The sequence below is a fragment of the Armigeres subalbatus genome, chromosome 3 (assembly GCF_024139115.2).
Source record: "Armigeres subalbatus isolate Guangzhou_Male chromosome 3, GZ_Asu_2, whole genome shotgun sequence".
NCBI classification, from domain to species: domain Eukaryota; kingdom Metazoa; phylum Arthropoda; class Insecta; order Diptera; family Culicidae; genus Armigeres; species Armigeres subalbatus.
Window position 1 is genome coordinate 373,571,215 of NC_085141.1, and position 20,533 is coordinate 373,591,747.

Here is a 20,533-nt window from a genome sequence, read left to right on the forward strand (position 1 = left end):
GGGAGCGGTCCTAGTTGTTGAGGAATTTGCAGGAAAAGACATTGTTTACGTTTGCGACATTCGCCCTTATGAAACAACTGTGTCGAATTGCTTGTCCGCTTCATGAGTTTTTGATTTTTTTTGAATAGTTTAAGAATATTATAAATCTTTTTACACAAATGGCTGAAGTAAATGCCACACAAACAGCCCGAAGAAAGTACCTTTCGATGGCGGTTTCATCGGAATTGCTGGAGCATGATTTTGAGAGTGCCGACAAGGAGTGCGTCGAATCCCTCACGGAAATGATGCAGTGCTGTGAGTACCGGCTGTAAGCCTTCGAAAACACTTTCGAAGCCATAATAATAAATAATTTTAAGAAATATTCTTATTTTGTGTATTAATAACGCAGTTATTGTCGAGTTGGGACAAACGGCGCGAAACTACTGCGAGTTGGCCGGTCGGACTCAGCCGGTCATCGGCGACGTCGTGATCGGTCTCATCAATATGGGCATTTCCGTCCGAGGGCTGGAGAGTTACGGCAAACGTGAAGGACGACATTTATTACCTCAGCCGCAGCAAGCTCAAACGCAGAAGCAGCTTAGCATCCTTCAGGCTGGCCAGAAGCATAAACATCCATCGCATATCCCGAGCTACCTACCAACACTTCCGGACCCCCATGCTTACATTCGAACACCGGTGAGTTTAATTGTAATTTTGTATTAAAATTCTAATCATTCAGCGCTATCGGCGTGGATAATAATCTCTCCATGCCGGTTTTTTATCCATATGAAAATAATTTTGATTATTTATGCTAAATTAAATGGGCTCCTAATTGAAGCTTTGGACGAAACAATCTACAAAACTTCACATAAGTAATTGGTTCATTTCCATTCTAGACCTACAAACAACCAGTAACGGAGTATGAAGCCATTCGTGAAAAAGCTGCCACCCAAAAACGAGATATCGAGAAAGCCCTCACCAAGTTCCTGGCCAAGACCAGCGATGTGCACAGTTTGTTCGACAACGAAGACAGCCCAATGTTTCCATTAATTGCGTGTAAACCCTCATTTCCGCCTTACCTGCAAGCTCTGAACCCGACGGACCAGATATTCGATTTCGAAGAGCTGGAATATTACTACCAGGTGGCCAACAGAAAGGAGGACCCTGCGGAAACAAAAGAAGGTGACGACGACGACGATGACGATGATGGGGATGGTGGCGTTGGCAGTGCCAAAAAAGAGGGCGACAACACAGACGGTGAGACGGCTTCGCCCGTCAAAGGCGAAGGTAGTAACGGCGGTGGAAATGGGGCGGCAGCCGAGGGAAAAATGGGACCACCGACGGTTACGGTGTCGACTGCGAGCGGAACGATCACAACGGCCCAGATCAATCTGACCAACAATAGTCCGACCATTGATAATCCCTACCTAAGGGCGGCGACCATTCCAAGAAAGGTGAAAAGTGAATCGGGATCAGGAATGTTTTGATTGATTTAGACTAAAAGCCTAACAGTATATAAGGAATATTTGTAATAGTTTGCTAAGTTAATTAAAGCTAAGTAATTTTATCTACAAATTATGGTTTTTGATTCATGATTATACATATGACCTATTCGTGTTTTCAAAAGTATCGAAAATTTAACCGGTCAGCCCAGAAACAATTCTTATGCTGAAAATCTAACGTGAGATATAAACGCCAAAAATTATCCCAACAACCTCTAAACGGAAGCTTTTGGTGTGTAAAAATTGCGATTCGTTCCGTTCACGTTTTGACCATGTCAAAGTTATTTTCGAGATTTTAAGTGCATAAAAACACTGTTTCTCCTGAAAGTCATTTTTCTAAAAAATTATTGAATATATTAGAAATCATTTCTTATTTATTGTTTTATCATTGCACTTTTTTCCCTGGTCATTTTACTAATATAATTCTTAATAATCGGAAGCTGAACCTTTGTCATATATTTGCACGTTAGGATTTCTTCAAACAAGTTATTCGAATGCGAATGGGAACCAGACGCTCGATCATATTAACACCTCCGCTTCCCATGATTACATAGTTGACGTAACAACTATTGCACTTTCGCATGTATTTCGAAGGATTAAAGAACAACCATCGAAAATTTAAGACATTTTCAACCCATAAACATTTGAATGAGGTTTGAAACATTCAACGTCACTTAAATTTTCACCGGGATCTCAGCAATTTATTGAACTTTCACCGAGATTCGCACAGCCGAGCCCCAGCAAAGTTGTTTTTGGACATAAAACCCCTCCCCAGAGACAAAATTTTTAGTAGAAATTTTTTTTCGAAGCCTCTCGAATTAAAAACACGTTCAGAAACCCCCCCCACTGGCATTAAACTTCCGAGAAAACACTTTCAAGCTGGACTTAAATAACTTTCCTCGACGACCTTTTTTTTCTTGAGCAAAGGTAAATGGGAATCTGCAGACACCTTAGGAGGTAGTGTTAGGTAGTGTGGAGATGGATTCACCCGGCCACTAAAACCAAAACCCTTTCGTCAGTCCATATCCCCTTGTTTTGTTCAAGACGCCACCAGCACTGTAGTTTCGTCATAATCTGTTGAGGCGCTGTGTTAACCGCATTCCATATAACCTCTTCCCGACACATCCTCTCAACGAGGTTGTCCGAGGTTGCTTCTACGCCGCTGATAAGGAGGATGGCATTGCGTTCAACATCGAATCGCGGCATGCTAACATCACATGCTCTTTCGATTCTACCTCACCTACATATTTCGGGCACTCCGCAGAATCTGCGAACCCGAACCTAAATATGCAGAAACTTTTTAAAACAGCCATGTTCAGACAACACCTGTGATAGGTGGAAGTTGACCTGACCTTGCTTTCTACTAATCCAATTTGATACCTCCGGAATTAGCCTGTGGGTCTAATGACCTTTGACTGCGGTGTCCCATGCTCTCTGCCATTTGAGCAACGAGGCTACTCTGTTGAAACGTCGCACTTGCACCGAATCCCTTTCGTCGGCATCATCCCAGCTATAACGCACACCGCCTCATATGATATGGTACGATATGCGCTTGCGACTCGTAGACACATCAGCCGGTGTACTCTGATAAGTTTCTTCACGTTGTACTTGGCATTTAGTGCTACGGCCCATGCTGGTACGCCGTAGCGGAGGATAGATAATGCTAAACCCGCTATCCACATACGCACCGATGATCTGTTGGACATCATTTGTGATAAAGACTTTATCGCCAATGATGCCCGTATTGATTGGCTTGTGCTCAACGAGCACACCGACCAGGTCGCTTTCAGTTTTGCCTTATCCAGCACCTTCTTGTCCTTAGCCACATGTGTTTGGGATGATGCAACCTGCATTCCCGCATAGCCTTTGCGTAACCGAATTGTGGATTCCTGGATATCGACATTGCACTGATCTCATCCAGACCCTTGCACTGGATGTTTGAAACTGGGCATAGAACTCTAACATAAACTCCATTTCCCAGGACCTCCTGTGCCAACTTTTTATACTCAGGACTCTTCTGAGAATCATCTCGCCTTTCCGCGTTCCACGTCAACATCTCCTCCTAGACTAGAGAGCTTTCCGTTGCATCTCATAGTTTTTAAGACGTCGGCGTAGCTTTTATCGTCAGTCTGGGGTCTTAACGATTATCGCCCCACCTCTGTCTTTTCGCTTGCCACTGCCATTGGAAGGCGCACAATTTTTCTCACGGGCTCTATACCCTTCTTAGCAGTGACCTGCTCCGCTCCATTTGTCGCACTCCTTGCGGCTTGTTGATGACTCGGCTTCGCCTTTTTGGGATTCACAACCTCCGTCCACGGCAGTGTAACATTAAACCATGCCCATTAGGGTGGTTCAAAAAATCGATTTTGCTCCACAGTGCTCATCTGATTCGTTACCATGTTCTGAGTGTTCTCTAAAAATTTGAGCTCATTTGGATTAAAACTGATTTAGCACAAGCCGTTTCAAGTTTGCATGCAAATTAGTATGGGGAAATTTATTTTTTCATTATACTGTTAATCACGCTTCCCCATCAAGAGCATGTTAAAAGAAAACCTACATAGCTAAGAGGAATACTCAACAGCTTTCACTCAGTGAAAACCGAGTGAAGCAAGTCGAGTCAAGTACGAGACACTGAAGACGGCCTTACTTTTGAGGTCGAAATACGTATCTGTCAAGATACAATTAAGTGGTGGAATTCAATGGGATTGTATAAACTCGTCTTATGACTGGCTAAATATCGGTTGGTACGCTTGATCGAACGGAAACCTCGTCTACGAACGGAAAGCGAAAGAGGATATGGGAACTTTGGGGCTTGGTTGGAGCTTCGACTCGTTTGTCCGTGGTTGTTAATCTCGAGCCGGTGAACGAGACAGAGGACAGACCTCCCCGGAGTAGAGTGCGAACCGAAATCGCGGGTGAAACGGTTAAGTCTTGGGCACGCGGTGCGCGATGTGCCATGGTGAATTGTAGTGAGGTTAACCACTCGGTAGTGTCCAGGAGGCAACTTGTAAAGCCCTGGTATCCGTGACGAGTCTCCATTTGCGACATTCCGGTATTTAGACCGACGCCTATCCGACGTTCTAAGCGGAAGTCCGAAAAGTGTCCCCCTCAATATCATATCTCGCGTTAGTTTATATCAGACTTCGTATACCTCGACAAATAGCGGTGAGAGTCCAGACGCCGCGTCCTAACTCTCTTACACCGGCGACCCATATCGACGGCGTCGACCACGTCTCGAGAAGAGCGACAGTGCGGGCCATCCTAGCGACCAACCCTCGAATAGCAGAGTAGGCAGCCCCTGAGGGAAGAAAGGTAAGTTGCATGCTACCTCCATATGTTATAGCAGGTCCTCCTCCCGGCGATCCTCAGTTACCCTCTTTGGTGGAGGCACTGTTTTCCGTTGATCCTTAGGGCCAACTGTCCGCTCAATCCTCTCCAGACAAGTTTCCGCGTCTCTCCTCTTAGGTGGCACTGTAACCCTTTTAGCTACATTCAGGTCCACAACCTGCGTGACCTTACTTAGCATCGGATTTGCACCGCTGATGGCCATCCGCTTCTGGAGTTCCGCAGTCTGACTCTCCGCCAGCCACTGTCCCTCAGTAAGGCGACGATTCGGCCTCCTTCCTGGCTTCCCCGCCGACTCCTCCTCCTCAGTAAGAATGCGGATCATGTGCTCCACCTTATTACTGGCCTCTGGCAAAGTCTTCCACTCCGACTTCGCCTCCACGACTAGAGCGCAGAGGGTCAGTATGGCCTGTTTTAGATTCTTACTATAGTTTAGGCGGGTATCCAGAAAGGACATGATTACATCTAAAACGTCAGTAATCACCTCCATTGTCTGTCCTCCGCTATCCTCGTGGTTGGTCAACACCGAGTTTATGATCTTGGTCAGAGTGGAGCCGTCCATTTTACATCAACCGGGACCTCATCGGCCAGTGACTTCACGGTGATTTCACCTCCCCCCGGCGACCTTTGGGGTGACCGATGAAGGCCACTTCGTTTAGCGAAAGAATCCTCCTTACCGCCAGTCACCGCATCCAGTATACCATAATCAGGATCTTACTGAAATCAACCCTGATATGTCGATGGCACTCCCTGGGCTTGTGCTTTGTAAGCGGCACACGGTCGCTTTGAAAGAGTCTGCTTACGGACACTTGTTTTTTTTTGGAGGGATTTAGCAGAGCCAAACCATAACGACCTTCTAGGCAGAAATTCATAAGTATGTGCATCGGGTGTCAGGCCATTAGGCCGAACGGTCGTTCGGTCAAATGAGCAAAAGAAGCAAAAAGCGAAAAATGAGAAGTTCTTCTTTCACCTTAACCCTTCTTCCTTCTCCCTTCATGCATTTTCCATCTTCTATCTGTCTCCTTTTTCCTTCTTCTTCCTTTTTTTTCTTCATTCTTCTTCCTTCTTTTTTCTTTGTTACTTATTTCTTCTCCCTTCTTCTCTCTTTTTCCTTCATTCTTCTTCATCCTTATTTCTTTCTTCATTCTTCTTCTTCCTTCTTTCTTCTTCCCCTTCCTTCTGTCTTCTTTCTTCTTTTTTCCCTCCCTTCTTCTTTCTCTTTTCTAATTATTTTTTCCTTCTTCCTACTTCTTTCTCCTTTCTTCCTTTTTATTTTACTTTTCTTTCTTTTTCATTCTTATTCTTTCTTTCCTGTTGCTTCTTTCTTTCTTCTTGCTTATTCCTTTTTTCTTCTCCCTTTTTACCTTCTTCTTTATACATTATTTCTTCTTTCGTTTTGCTTCCTTCTTCCTTCTTTCTTTCTGCTTCTTTCTTCCATCTTCCTTCTTCCTTCTTCATTCTTCATTCTTCCTTCAAGTTGCAATCAAGTAGCTGCAACCATATTTGTTGACTTGTGCGGCGCGGGCTACCTTTTTTCTTCTTCCTTCTTCATTCTTCCCTCTACCTTCTTCCTTCCTTATTCTTTATTCCTTCCTCCTTCTTCTTTCTTGCTTCTTCTTTCTTGCTCCTTCCCTCAGCCTTCTTCCTTCCACTTTCCACATGCTTCTTCTTCCTTATTCTTTATTCCTCTCTCCTTCTTTCTTGCTCCTTCCCTCAGCCTTCTGCCTTCTTCCTTCCACTTTCCACCTTCTTCATTCTTAACGCATATGTAACCGGATTCACTCACAATTAATATTTGTTTGACTTGTGCTGCTCGGGCTTCTTTGTTCTTCTTTTTTTCTTTTCCTTTCTACCTTCCCCTTTCTTCCGTCTTTCTTCTTTCTTACTTCTTCGTTCTTACTCCTCCTTTCCGCATCCTTCTTCCTTCTTCCTCCTTTTCCGCCTTCTTCCCTTCTACTTCTTCCTTACTTCGCACTACTCACTTCTCCCTCCCCACTTCTCATTCGGCCTAAAGACAAGGCTGAAGCTGGTACGCACAAGAGAATAAAACATAAGGAGCAAAAATGCGTGGATTCGATTGTGAGCCGCACGCACACATCGTCGCCGAGAAACAAGTCGGAATGCACAGAGAAGATCAATGATAGAATGGAGTATACAAGCAGTGCTGATTATTTCGATGAGCCTTCGCCGTACGACGATTTTGACAAATGGATTGAATGTGTAGAAAAAACCTAGTTTAGGCCACCTAGCGGCGACGATGCTTTTCTCATTCAATAAGACACGTCATAACAAATTGCCTACATTACGGCTCTTGCAATCTCTGTATATCTATATAATATGTACCAACCAAACAAGCTTATATAGTGCAACACACCATTTTCTTCATAAGTTTTTAACGCAATGACCGATCGTAATTATATTCAATAGTGATCAGCTAGGGTTTGTCCCCCAGTTTGTAACGAAAAATCGGTTAAGAATTAGTATATGAAAAAGTGGCTAATGTTTTTCGGTTTTCGTGTGCACACGAAACCCTTTCTCCTTTTCTTCTTTCGTTTCCTTCCTTTCTTCTTCCAGCTTCCTTTTTCGTTCTTCGTTCTTCCTTCTTTTTTACTACTTCCTTTTTCCCTATTTCCTTTTTCCTTCTTCTTTTTTCTTCTTTTCTACAACGTCTTACCCGAAGGTACCGAGTCCGAGTCCCCCGTTGTAACGAAAAATCTTACCCGAAGGTACCGGGTGTCAAATGCGAAATCATGTAAGTGATCGAAAAAAAAATTCTTCTAAAAAATTTGTTCCTGGGGGGGGGGGGGGGGGGTTATGTCCAAAACCACCTCCGTGGCTACGCCACTGCAATCGACTCGAAAACTCTTCAGCAATAGGTTAATTTCATTGAAATTTTGATTATTTACGATAAACTTTTGAAAACTTCAATTCTTGTCCTATCCAGTAAAAATATGAGAGCTAATTAATCCCGTTTATGCATTCCCAACACAGACATCAGAATGATGTAAGTTGCAGGCCTTGTGACTCATCGTTTCACTTTTTCGGGTTTAAAAAGCTCATGATTCGCGCTCGCGTTTCATTTCTGTACGATGATCCACAGTGAGTGGTCACGAAGAGCGGTAACGGAGAGCGCACAGAAAGATGGCGTTGGTAGTGGTCCTAGCATTGATGGCAAATTTCTGCATCTGCAGCAGCGGTTTAGTGCCATACTTCTTCTTCTTCTTATTGGCATTACATCCCCACACTGGGACAGAGCCGCCTCGCAGCGTAGTGTTCGCTAAGCACTTCCACAGTTATTAACTGCGAGGTTTCTAAGCCAGGTTACCATTTTTGCATTCGTATATCATGAGGCTAGCACGATGATACTTTTATGCCCAGGGAAGTCGAGACAATTTCCAATCCGAAAATTGCCTAGACCGGCACTGGGAATCGAACCCAGCCACCCTCAGCATGGTCTTGCTTTGTAGCCGCGCGTCTTACCGCACGGCTAATTAGTGCCATACTATCGAGTGGCTATCGTCGGCGTCAGCGGCACTCTAGTGAAATTTTCTGGTTTTGTTGCAAGACCAATAAATTGATTCTTTTCAGGATCATCATTTCAAAAATGATCAAAATTTATCTCGCCTCAAGTTGTGACTTAAGAGAGCTGCATTCACTGATGGTAGCCAATCGTTAGTACTTCAGACAGGAAAATTTAATCTAAGCGCTGTTGATGCTGTCGACGGTGGGAATAAAATTTTCGGCAGGAATTCCGCCGATGCCGATGCTAGTGGGATCGCTGTCTGCTCTTCGCGACATCTCGAACGAGATGGCCCTCGCGCGCGGAAAGCTGCTTTCTTGTAATTAACAAAAGTATCCCTATAGCCAGGCCCCTTTGGTGAGTGTTACGGTTACATTATATTTGCACAGCACACAGCACACAGCACACATTATTGTGCACAGCACAGCACTCATACCGATCATCAAAGAGCCGGGACTAGAGGGCCTTCTTTATGTGATTTGTAATTTTTCACACGCACTGAGCACTTTTGCGAGCAGTACACGCGCTTTTTTGTAGTTTTATTTTGCATTTTTATTTATTATCTTTGATTATCTGATAAATGGAAATTTTAATGCAAAGTTTAAACTTTGCCTGGCAATGATCGTCAAATGTGTGGCCTTGTGCCATCGGAAAAGGACCAAATACGATAGGTAATTGTCGGGAATAAAATACCTAGTACTTACGTGTCTTCCGTAACTAATCAGGGGATAAAACTGGTTGCTTCGCAAACATGTTGTAAGTCATGGCCTACTGACGCTTAATTCAAATCATGCCTCGTTCGCGCGATTGCGTATAGATCGATAAGATAGATATCAACAATGGATATTATGCATATTACACACTGTCAACCGAGAATTCAATTTACTATAAAATCATGGCACATAGCAGTGATATTAAAAGTTTTAATATTATTTTTAGTATTAGATTAATTTATTTATTTATTATCAGACTAAGGCCGGAGTGACCTGTGCTGCACATAAAAGTCTTCTCCATTCAGCTCGGTCCATGGCTGCACTTTGCCAACCACGCAGTCTGCGAAGGGTCCGCAATTCGTCCTCCACTTGATCGATCCACCTCGCCCGCTGTGCACCTCGCCTTGTTGTTCCCGTCGGATCGTTGTCGAGAATTATTTTCACCGGATTACTGTCCGAAATTCTGGCTACGTGCCCGGCCCACCGCGGTCTTCCAATTTTCGCGGTGTGAACGATGGATGGTTCTCCCAACAGCTGATGCAACTCGTGGTTCATTCGTCTCCTCCACGTACCGTCCGCCATCTGCACCCCACCATAGATGGTACGAAACACTTTCCTTTCAAAAACTCCCAGTGCGTGTTGGTTCTCCATGAGCATCGTCCAGGTCTCGTGTTCGTAGAGAACTACCGGTCTTATAAGCGTTTTGTAGATAGTCAGTTTGGTACGGCGGCGAACTCTATTCGATCGGAGCGTCTTATGGAGTCCAAAGCACGTACGATTCCCAGCCACTATGCGCCTCTGAATTTCTCTGCTGGTATCGTTATCGGCCGTCACCAGTGAGCCCAAGTACACGAATTCTTCAACCACCTCGATTTCGTCACCACCGATAGAAACTCGTGGTGGGTGGCTTACATTGACCTCTCTTGAGCCTCTTCCTATCATGTACTTCGTCTTCGACGTGTTGATGACTAGTCCAATCCGTTTAGTTTCGCTTTTCAGTCTGATGTAGGTTTTCTCCATCCTCTCAAAGTTACGTGCCATGATATCAATGTCGTCGGCGAAACCAAATAACTGGACGGACTTCGTGAAGATCGTACCACTCGTGTCAATCCCTGCCCTTCGTATTACTCCCTCCAAAGCGATGCTGAATAGCAGACACGAAAGACCATCACCTTGCCGTAACCCTCTACGCGTTTCGAAGGGACTCGAGAATGCCCCTGAAACTCGAACTACGCACATCACCCGATCCATCGTCGCCTTGATCAGCCGTATCAGTTTATCCGGAATTCCGTTTTCGTGCATTAGCTGCCATAGCTGGTCCCGATCGATTGTATCATATGCGGCTTTGAAGTCGATAAATAGATGATGTGTTGGCACGTTGTATTCGTGGCATTTCTGCAATACCTGACGTATGGCGAACACCTGGTCTGTGGTAGAGCGTTCACCCATAAATCCCGCCTGGTACTGCCCCACGAACTCTCTTGCAATTGGTGTTAGTCGACGGCATAAAATTTGGGAGAGTACCTTGTAGGCGGCGTTCAGCAATGTGATTGCGCGGTAGTTGCTACAATCCAGCTTATCGCCCTTTGTGTAGATGGGACACACGACACCTTCCATCCACTCCTGCGGCAGAACCTCATCCTCCCAAACCTTGGTAATCACCCAGTGCAGCGCTCTAGCCAGTGCCTCACCACCGTGTTTAAACAGCTCTCCTGGTAGTTGGTCAACTCCAGGGGCTTTGTTGTTTTTCAGCCGGCCGATCTCCTCCTCGATTTCCTGGAGATTCGGAGCCGGAAGTCGCATGTCCTGCGCGCGTGTTCCTAGGTTCATTACCATACCGCCACCGTTGTCTGCCATATCGCCATTCAGGTGCTCTTCTTAGTGCTGCCGCCACCTTTGGATCACCTCACGCTCGTTTGTGAGAAGGTTCCCGTTTATGTCCTTACACATATCGGGCTGTGGCACGTGGCCCTTACGTGAACGGTTCAACTTCTCATAGAACTTTCGTGCGTTATTAGCGTGGTACAGTTGCTCCGTCTCTTCACGGTCTCGATCTTCCTGCTGGCGCTTTTTCCTCCGGAAAATCGAGTTTTGTCTGTTCCGCGCCCGTTTGTATCGTGCCTCGTTCGCCCTCGTGTGGTGGTGCAGAAATCTCGCCCATGCTGCATTCTTCTCCTCAACTGACTGCTCACATTCGCCGTCATACCAGTCGTTTCTCTGATCCGAGGCCACCGTGCCTAGTGCAGCGGTTGCGGTGCTTCCAATGGCGGATCGAATATCTCTCCAGCCATCTTCAAGAGATGCTGCACCTAGCTGCTCTTCCGTTGGGAGTGCCACTTCCAGCTGCTGCGCGTAGTCTTGGGCTAGTCTAGCGTCTTGTAGCCGCCCAATGTTAAGCCGCGGCGGACGACTCCGACGCGTGTTGATCACCGTCGAGAGTTTTGAGTGCAGTCATACTGCAACGAGGTAGTGGTCGGATTCAATATTCGCACTGCGGTAAGTGCGGACGTTCGTGATGTCGGAGAAGAATTTACCGTCGATTAGAACGTGGTCGATTTGGTTTTCCGTTACTTGATTAGGTGATTTCCATGTGGCCTTGTGGATATTCTTGCGGGGGAAGAAAGTGCTTCGGACTACCATTCCGCGGGAGGCTGCAAAGTTTATGCATCGTTTGCCGTTGTCGTTCTATACGGTATGCAGACTATCCGGTCCGATGACCGGTCTATACATTTCCTCCCTTCCTACCTGAGCGTTCATGTCACCGATGACGATTTTGACGTCCCACAGTGGGCATCCATCGTATGTCTGCTCCAGCTGCGCATAGAACGCTTCTTTCTCGTCGTCGGATCTCCCTTCGTGTGGGCAGTGCACGTTGATGATGCTATAGTTGAAGAAACGGCCTTTTATCCTCAGCTTGCACATCCTTGCGTTGATTGGCTGCCACCCAATCACGCGTTGGCGCATCTTCCCCAGCACTATGAAGCCGATTCCCAGCTCGTTGGTGGTGCCACAGCTTTGGTAGAAGGTAGCCGCTCGATGCCCGCTTTTCCACACTTTCTGTCCTGCAGATTTCCTGCAGCGCTTATTCTTCTTTTTCTTCGTTGGCATTAAATGTCCCACTGGCACATTGTCACAGGTTAGTGTTCATTAAGCACTCCAACTGCAAGGTTTCTGAGCCAAGTTATCATTTCTGCATTAGTATATAATGAGACTAGCACGATGATACTTTTTGACCAGGGAAGTCGAGACAATTTCCAAACAGAAAATTGCCTAGACCGGCACCGGGAATCGAACCCAGCCACCCTCAGCAAGGTCTTGCTTTGAAGCCCCGCATCTGACCGCACGACTAAGAGGAGGGCCCACAAGCTGCTCATTGGATAGCATTAATTTTAAGCGATACTGTAGATTGCAGCCCCTTTGAATCAATAAAGTACATCAGTTACTGCTCCTGGATTTCATCGCATAGCTCCGATATTCATCTCATGAAAAACAAAGCAATGAAATGGATATTGATTTGTTTCTTATGTTTGTGATTTTTTCAGCAATGAGTAGCCGGAGACGAGCCAGCCTCGGGCTGCAAGTCTCCTAAATAAAGACAAAAAAAAGCAATGAGCTCGTATGTTAGCAAGAAGGAACCACGAAATTGATGCTATATTTCTTTGATTCGCGATGAAATTAATATACGTTCAGTGAAATGGAAAACGGAACAGTTCCCCTATACATATCAGATGAAACATATTGTCTTCTTCTTCTTCTTCTTCTTATTGGCATTACATCCTCACACTGGGACAGAGCCGCCTCCCAGCTTAGTGTTCATTAAGCACTTCAACAGTTATTAACTGCGAGGTTTCTAAGCTTGTTTCTAAGCCAGGCTACCATTTTTGCATTCGTATATCATGAGGCTAGTACGATGATCACGGTGCTCCCCTGACCGTTATTAACAAAAAAAAATCTCCATCAAAACTAATACCCGGAGCTGAATTCTGGGGCTATACTGCATCTCTGGACGAAATTTGAAAAAAATCGTAGGGCCCGCTTTGGAGTTACGCCCTTTTTAAGACGTAACTGATATATATCGAAGAAATTCACAGGATTCTGTTTCAACACGATCTAAATTTTCTAAGTTATATCCCCATCTAAAATGATTATCGTATATAAATAATCATCTGACTTTTCTCTGGATTATTAGTGGTTTTAGGAACATGTGTTTTGGTCATAAATTAAAGCTACACGATCAAAAATTCGACCGAAACAAAATCGAAACAAAAACAGAATTCTGTGTATAACATCTCATCAAATACATATTTCTCAACTTCCAAGGCATCGTCAGCCTTTTTTTTGTTATAGCCATTAGAATTCTATACAAAATTGTTGACTATGACGATAAGTAATATGAGATTTGTCTAAGAACATTTAAAAATAAGATTAGCTTCATCTTAAGTCTACATTCAATTCTATCCAACTACATATGATTAACCCTTTTTATTTATGTTTAAATTAAATGGACAATATCAAATGCACACATATCTTCTTTTCGCAATAAATTTCAGCTTGCAAGAGATGGGTTTTATACAACTTCGGCGTATATGTCGATACATATATACTCTTTGTGCTATCCCTGCCCATGGCCGAATGTATTAAAAAATCCTTGTATATGAAACTTTGGGAAATAGTATTTGGAGGTTTTCGGAAGATCCTAACTTTCCCAAGAGACAACGAACTTATTAATTGCGACATAGAATCCAGGTGAAGGTTCATATGAGGAGTTGCAAACATTTTGAAAATGCTTCAAAACCTTTAAATAAAAACCACAGATGTCATTCACATAGGGTAATTGTACCACTATTAATAACATTCTCCGATAACGCCAACAATTTTAGATTTAGAGAAATGACATATTATAAAAAAAGTTTTAAGGCCCATTAAGGGCTATTTGTTTATATAAAAACACAATTGTACATAACATGTGACAAAAGTTATTCTATATAAAAGTTATTTATTTCAACTTGATACGTGTCATTACCAATGCTCTCGTGCATGCTTACTGCTGAAAAAAATAACAAAAATGAGAGCAACGGAATTTGCACTTCAATTCTATGTTTTTGATTGATATTGGTATGGGTACATGCATTCAAGAAGCAGTAACCTATCTATTCTTTACTAAAGCTTCATCCATACATACGTCAACAAACTTTCTCAAATCCGCATTATTTTACTAAATGTGCGCAGCATCGAGAAGATAGTGGTAAGGTCAGTGAAGCCGTTTTTATGCTTAAGATACCTTTGAGGTATCAGACATAACCCTACACCTTAAACCCATAAATCCGCCCAGTTCGTTTTAGCACTGCTTTTATGTAACGTTAACGAACAAAGAGTGCTCACGTGGATTTAAAGAGGAGGACACTTCATCAATATAGAATCACTATCCTTGTCGGGAATAAGATGTATTTTTCGCAGCATGCCCGACTTTTTCAATTTTTATTAGTAGCTGAATATTTACAATAGTCCTGGAAACGCCGCTCTCAAGTTTTTCTCGGCTTCGCAATTAGTCATTATTCCTATTATCAGGTTTATAATCTTAAGGTCACCTGCAATAATGTACTCGAAATGGTTCAATTTGACAAACTGTTCAATATAAATACGGTTCGAATTTTCCAGGTAATAAGTGTGGATACAAAGACAGTACTTGTAGCCGATCCCGATTGTCGCCAGGTTTTGAAATTTTTTTTTGATCTGGAATTATTGAAATCGAAACCATTTTCAATAAACACATTTCCGTCAATGATATGTCTACTGTTTTTAATACATTGAATCAAAGCTGGTACATCATTGTAGTATGCAACTGGTATATCAGCAAACTACACTCGATTCTGTTTTTTACACGGCCGTGTAAAAAAAATCCCATACAAAATTTTTGCAAAGTTGCAAAGTTAAAGTTTTTTACATGGATTTTCAAATTTTTAACTGAAAACTTTTTTTACGCGGAACGCATCCCCTGTGTAAAAAAAGAATCAGGTGTACTTTTATTGCTGACGACTCAATGGAAGTTGAGAAATATGCATAAGACGAGATATTATATTGATTTTCTTCGATATTATACAGTTACGTCTTAAAAAGGGCGTAACTTCAAAACGGGCCCTACGATTTTTTTCAAATTTCGTCCGGAGATGCAGTATAGCGTTAGAATTCAGCTCCGGGTATTAGTTTTGATGGAGAATTTTTTTTTTTCTTAATAACGCTCAGGGGAGCACCGTGTGATACTTTTATGCTTAGGGAAGTCGAGACAATTTACAATCCGAAAATTGCCTAGACCGGCACCGGGAATCGAACCCATACACCCTCAGCATGGTCTTGTTTTGTAGCCACGCGTCTTACCGCACGACTAAGGAGGGCCCACTTTTCATGTTCTAGTAATCGTTAATCTGGATTTAGATAGATTTAATCTGGAAAACGCTATCCGATCTAAAACCCAAATGTGAAGTGGATCGCTCTTCGATCGCTCTTAGATCAAGAAAACTCCAGGTTTGGAATGGGTCAGTTGGTAATTTGGAGCCTCTATGTACTCTAGTTGGGTAAAAAAACTCTATAGTAAAATCAAGTTAGGGGTTTTCAATACGCAAAATTATTGGGTTTTTCGAAATTGATAAAATAATTCCCGTGTACCAAAATTCCCGAAATTTTGGATTTAGGCTCAGTTTTTATAACAGTACCACTAAAATCCCAATTATATGTTTTACGTATCAAAAATAAATGTTTAGGTGGTTGTGTTCGGTGAATACTAAGTGATACTAAGCTAGGCTAGGTGGCTATATTGCAGTTGTAAGATGCGACGATATCAAATAAATCGGAGATATCCCCATTGACTTTTTAGAATTCTGGAGTCGTTTAGTCAGGGTAATTGTAGAATATGCGTCTGTTCCATAATTGATAACACGTTCTTCAAGCAGACGATTTGGGTTGCTGTTCACACGAATCATTGGCAGACATATTTTCTTTTGCTTTCCCATGATCGTCCAGGCGCAGTTTCGAATTTCCATAATTATATTCCAATGTCCAGTTTGTGATCAACGGTTTTTCCCATCACGTTCACCAATGAAAAAAAAAATCCAAATTCCTCTGACAGATGGAAATCCAGCATCCCAGCACACTTTGATTCGCAAGCTGTTGGTCAAAACATCCAAAATTAGTTGCCAAGCCGCCAAAAAAGGGTCTGAATCGTGGGCACGTTACGCACCGTGAATGGACACGGCTGAAAGCAGCAGGCGTGGATCCTGTTTCCTTTTCGAAACCAATCTCAAACCAACGCATAATAATTGCCATCATGCGCGACAGCGACGAAGGTCCTTTCTTATTCCTTACGCACCGATGCTTTTGAACCTACCTATACGGAGCAATGCGGTCATAAAAAAATCGTGGGTCTAATGATAGTCGTATGTACGCATGTGCTCCTTGTATGGCTAAATTAATGGAAGATTTATTCCCGCATTCGTTTTCCATTTATGAGCGCAATTTTGTTGCGGAAACGGGCTTGGAGCGGGACGGGGAGACTCTCGCATTAGAGGCGGATGTCGGAACCAGAAATTAGAGCAGAGTTTTTTTTAGTTCAATTTTCGTCCATTCGAATTGTGCGTAATTTTTTTCAGCTACCTTTGCAAAAATCTACTTTTCACTTCTGAATTACAAGATGCTAATTCAATCGGACATGAGAACGAAATGTGGTTCTGAACGGACAGACGGGCTTCACAGGGAGATGTTCCTTGCAAATTGTTGGCTTAAATAAGGTTTTTGAAAACATTTGACAGTCTTATTGAAAATAGGAACCTTTGTAATATTCTTCTTCTTGTTATTGGCATTACATCCCCCACTGGGACATTGCCGCCTCGTTGCTTAGTGTTCATTCAGCACTTCCACAGCTTTTAACCGCGAGGTTTCTAAGCCAAGTTCTTTGCGACCGACAGTATTTGATTCCGAAGGTTGCCGTGATATTGTATAGGGGTCGTACACTAATTACGTAAGCACTTATGAGGTGAAGGGGGATTGGCCATTTTCTTACGCTCCATATAAATAAAAATTGGTTATGTATGGGAAAAATCTTACAGGGGGGGGGGAGGGGGGTGAGTGAACAACCCAGAAAAATTGCTTACGTAATTAGTGTACGACCCCATACTAATCGAGTCAATGTCTTTTTTTTTTTTTTTTTTTTTTATAGGGGGATGAAGGCAAATCTGCATACAGACACCTGAAATTATCACTCAGGGAGTGGGGTTGACGCGGTTGGCAGAAGGCCAGACCGCCGGACCCACTAAACCCACCCAAGCAACAGAAGGTTACTTGAGTTACCCTCTCTTCTAATGCACAATTCCCCCCGGGACTACCTTTCAGTATTACTTCTGTGGGGGAAAGCAGTACTAAAAGTACTCCTCCCAAAACAACACCTTTCACAGTGCCTCTCTTCGATGTTTTGTCATACGTCTGAGCCCTTTGGCTCCCTTTATTGGTGCCAGCAAGCACGCAAAAGCGTGGGCCCTTAAGCCCTTTACTTTTTTTTCCTTGTGCCATTCAGCAACGCATCTACTTTCCTTTTTATTTTTAGAGCCATTTAGCTCTCAACGTGCTCGCAAGCTACTCAGATAGTCCCCCGGCGGCGGATCTACCCTACTCCGACGGGGAGTCCCCCGGCGGCGGAAGCTCCCCCGATACCGACGACCCGCATTCGTGGATGGCTGTTACATTACCAACACTACACATTCACCTGGTATGCATGTTCATAGATCCGCTCAAGTCCTACGCACATTCTCACTTCAACGGGTGACCGGACGAGTGCCGAGGTCAGGCCAAAGATTCCGGGTGGAGATCGCGGACTACTCGGATAGTCCCCAGCGGGGGATCAATCCTACTCCGACAGGGAGTTCCCCGACGTCGGAAGCTCCCCCGTAACCGACGACCCGTCTCAACGGGTGACCGGGCGAGTGCCGAGGTCAATCCAAAGATTCCGGGTGGAGATAACTTCCAGTTCAATGGTGCCCCGACGACCCGAAGCCGGTACATTCGCACGCCACGGTCTACTCAGCTGATCCCCGGCGGTGGACCTAGCCTACTCCGATAACCGAGTTTCATTTGCCTTGAGCCATTCAGCTCTCACCTTATTCATTGAGCCATTTAGCTCCCGCCTCGATCGCGATCGCGAACGACTCGGATAGTCCCCGACGGCGGATCTAACCTACTCCGACGAGAAGTTCCCCGAAAGCGGGAGCTCCTCCGAACCCGGCCGTTTCGCCACGTTCTGCGGCTACGCGCTCGCCGCAAGCTGAATACAGTTGCGACGCTGTCGTTCCCATCCATTATCGACATATATATTCACGACTTCCACGACTCATGGTCCGCTATCCGTAACGGCTGCCTGCTGCTGCTCTATGCGCCAACTTCGTTGCAGGATGTCGGCTATCCTGGACGTCGCTCTTGCAACCGCTCTCCACTGTTCTGGGTTCTGGCACATTTTATGACGATGTTATCGGTGTTGGTGTCCGTTCCGCATGCCCCAACATCGCACTCCTCTCCGTTTCGAACCGAGGACATGTGAACAGGATGTGTTCAGCCGTTTCTGTCACGTCTGGGCATTGCGGACAGGTGGGAGAAGCCGCGTGACCAAACCTGTGTAGGTACCACTTGAAGCATCCACGGCCTGTTAAGAACTGGGGCAAGCCAAAGTTTAGCTCCCCATGAGGTCTGCTAATCCATGCCGACACACTTGGGACTAAGCGATGGGTCCACCTTCCCTTAGGCGAGTTGTCCCACTCTCTCTGCCATTTGGCTACCGTTGCTGCCTTTATATTCCTTCGAGCGTTATCGGTGCCCCTGAGGGCGTAGCACTCCTCGTCTTCCTCTACCACCAGTTTGATAGGCATCATGCCCGCGAGTACACATGCCGCTTCGCGAGATACGGTGCGATATGCGCTGATAACTCTCAGGCACATTAGCCTATGAGTACTCTCCAGCTTTCGCACGTTGCAGTTTACGCTCAACGCTGACACCCAAGCTGGTCCTCCGTATCGTAGTATTGAAACCGCCACGCTTGCCAGCAGCTTGCGCTTGCTGGAGCACACCCTAGAGTTGTTCGCCATCATCCTCGATAGTGCCGCTATCGCCGTCGACGCGCGCTGGCAGGCGTAGTCGACATGACTTTTAAAGCTCAACTTATCGTCGAGCATCACCCCCAATTGTTTCAGAGATCTCTTGGAGGTGATGTCGCAGCCGCCGACTCTAATTGTCGCCTCCTGAACTGATTTCCGATTGTTAACGACTATCATCTCCGTTTTATGATGCGCCAACTGTAGCTTCTTGCTGCGCAACCATTCCTCCACTAGGCTGATCGAATAGGCTGCAGTCAATTCAACCTCTTCGACGGATTCTCCGTACACGGTCATGGTTACGTCATCGGCGAATCCCACTAACTTGACTCCTGGCGGGAGCTTCAACCGCAGCACGCCATCGTACATCACGTTCCACAGCAATGGACCCAAAATTGATCCCTGTGGGACACCTGCCGTGATGGGGCGGTAGCCAAGCCTTCGTCTGTCTCGTAGATCAATAATCGATTCTGAAAGTAGCTTCCCAGAATCTTATACAGCCCTACCGGTACTCCCAGCCGAAGCAACGAGTTCGCGATCTCCATCCAGCACGCACTGTTGAATGCATTCCGCACGTCGAGTGTTATTACTGCGCAGTAACGTATACCGCGCCGCTTGCATTCGATGGCGACCTTTGCAGTGTCAACCACCGATTTAATGGCACCCAGAGTAGACCTTCCTCTCCGAAAGCCGAATTGCTCGCTCGATAATCCTCCTACCTCCTCGACGTACGGCGACAGTCTGTTCAGGATCAACTTCTCCAGTAGCTTCCCTACCGTGTCTATAAGACAGATTGGTCTGTATGCTGAGGGGTCTCCTGGTGGCTTGCCAGGTTTCGGTAACAGGACCAAACGCTGTCTCTTCCATATATCCGGGAATGTCCTCTCGTCCAGACACTTCTGCATGGCCAACCTAAACATGTTCGGGTTAGTCGTTATGGCTGCCTTCAATGCCATATTCGGGATCCCGTCCGGACCAGGTGCTTTACTCGGGTCGAGGGACTTTGCCACCGTCAATATCTCTTCTACCGTCACCCTCTCCACCGCTTCATCATTTGCTACCCTCGCTGCTGGCGGCCAGTGGGTTGGGCCGTGGTGCGGGAATAGTGCCTCGATTATAGTCTTCAGCCTCGTTGGACATCGCTCGGGAGGAGCCAGTGCTCCTCTTGTTTTGGCCATCACCACCCGATAGGCGTCTCCCCATGGGTTCGAGTTGGCGCTCTGGCACAGTCTGTCGAAGCAGGCTTTCTTGCTTTCTTTGATGGCCTTGTTTAGAGCCAGTCTCGCTGCTTTGAATTGCTCGATGCGTTCCTCCCTCACTTCCGCCAAGCGTGTCCTTTGCGTTTTT

General features: G+C 45.1%; 1 protein-coding gene across 1 annotated transcript; it reads left to right on the forward strand.

The window, feature by feature from the left end:
• Window positions 1-1,554, forward strand: LOC134223641 (transcription initiation factor TFIID subunit 8-like). The gene is made up of 3 exons (XM_062702828.1): window positions 1-294; window positions 389-675; window positions 876-1,554. Exons 1-3 carry the CDS (start codon window positions 159-161, stop codon window positions 1,464-1,466), a joined length of 1,014 nt encoding a protein of 337 aa, XP_062558812.1. The 5' UTR covers window positions 1-158; the 3' UTR covers window positions 1,467-1,554.
• The last annotated feature ends 18,979 nt before the right edge of the window (window positions 1,555-20,533 follow it).

Coding starts and splice junctions, on each gene's coding strand:
- LOC134223641 (XM_062702828.1), top strand. CDS start 159: ATGGCTGAAGTAAATGCCACACAAACAGCCCGAAGAAAGTACCTTTCG. Junction 295..388: donor CACGGAAATGATGCAGTGCT/GTGAGTACCGGC, acceptor TTAATAACGCAG/TTATTGTCGAGTTGGGACAA. Junction 676..875: donor ATGCTTACATTCGAACACCG/GTGAGTTTAATT, acceptor TTTCCATTCTAG/ACCTACAAACAACCAGTAAC.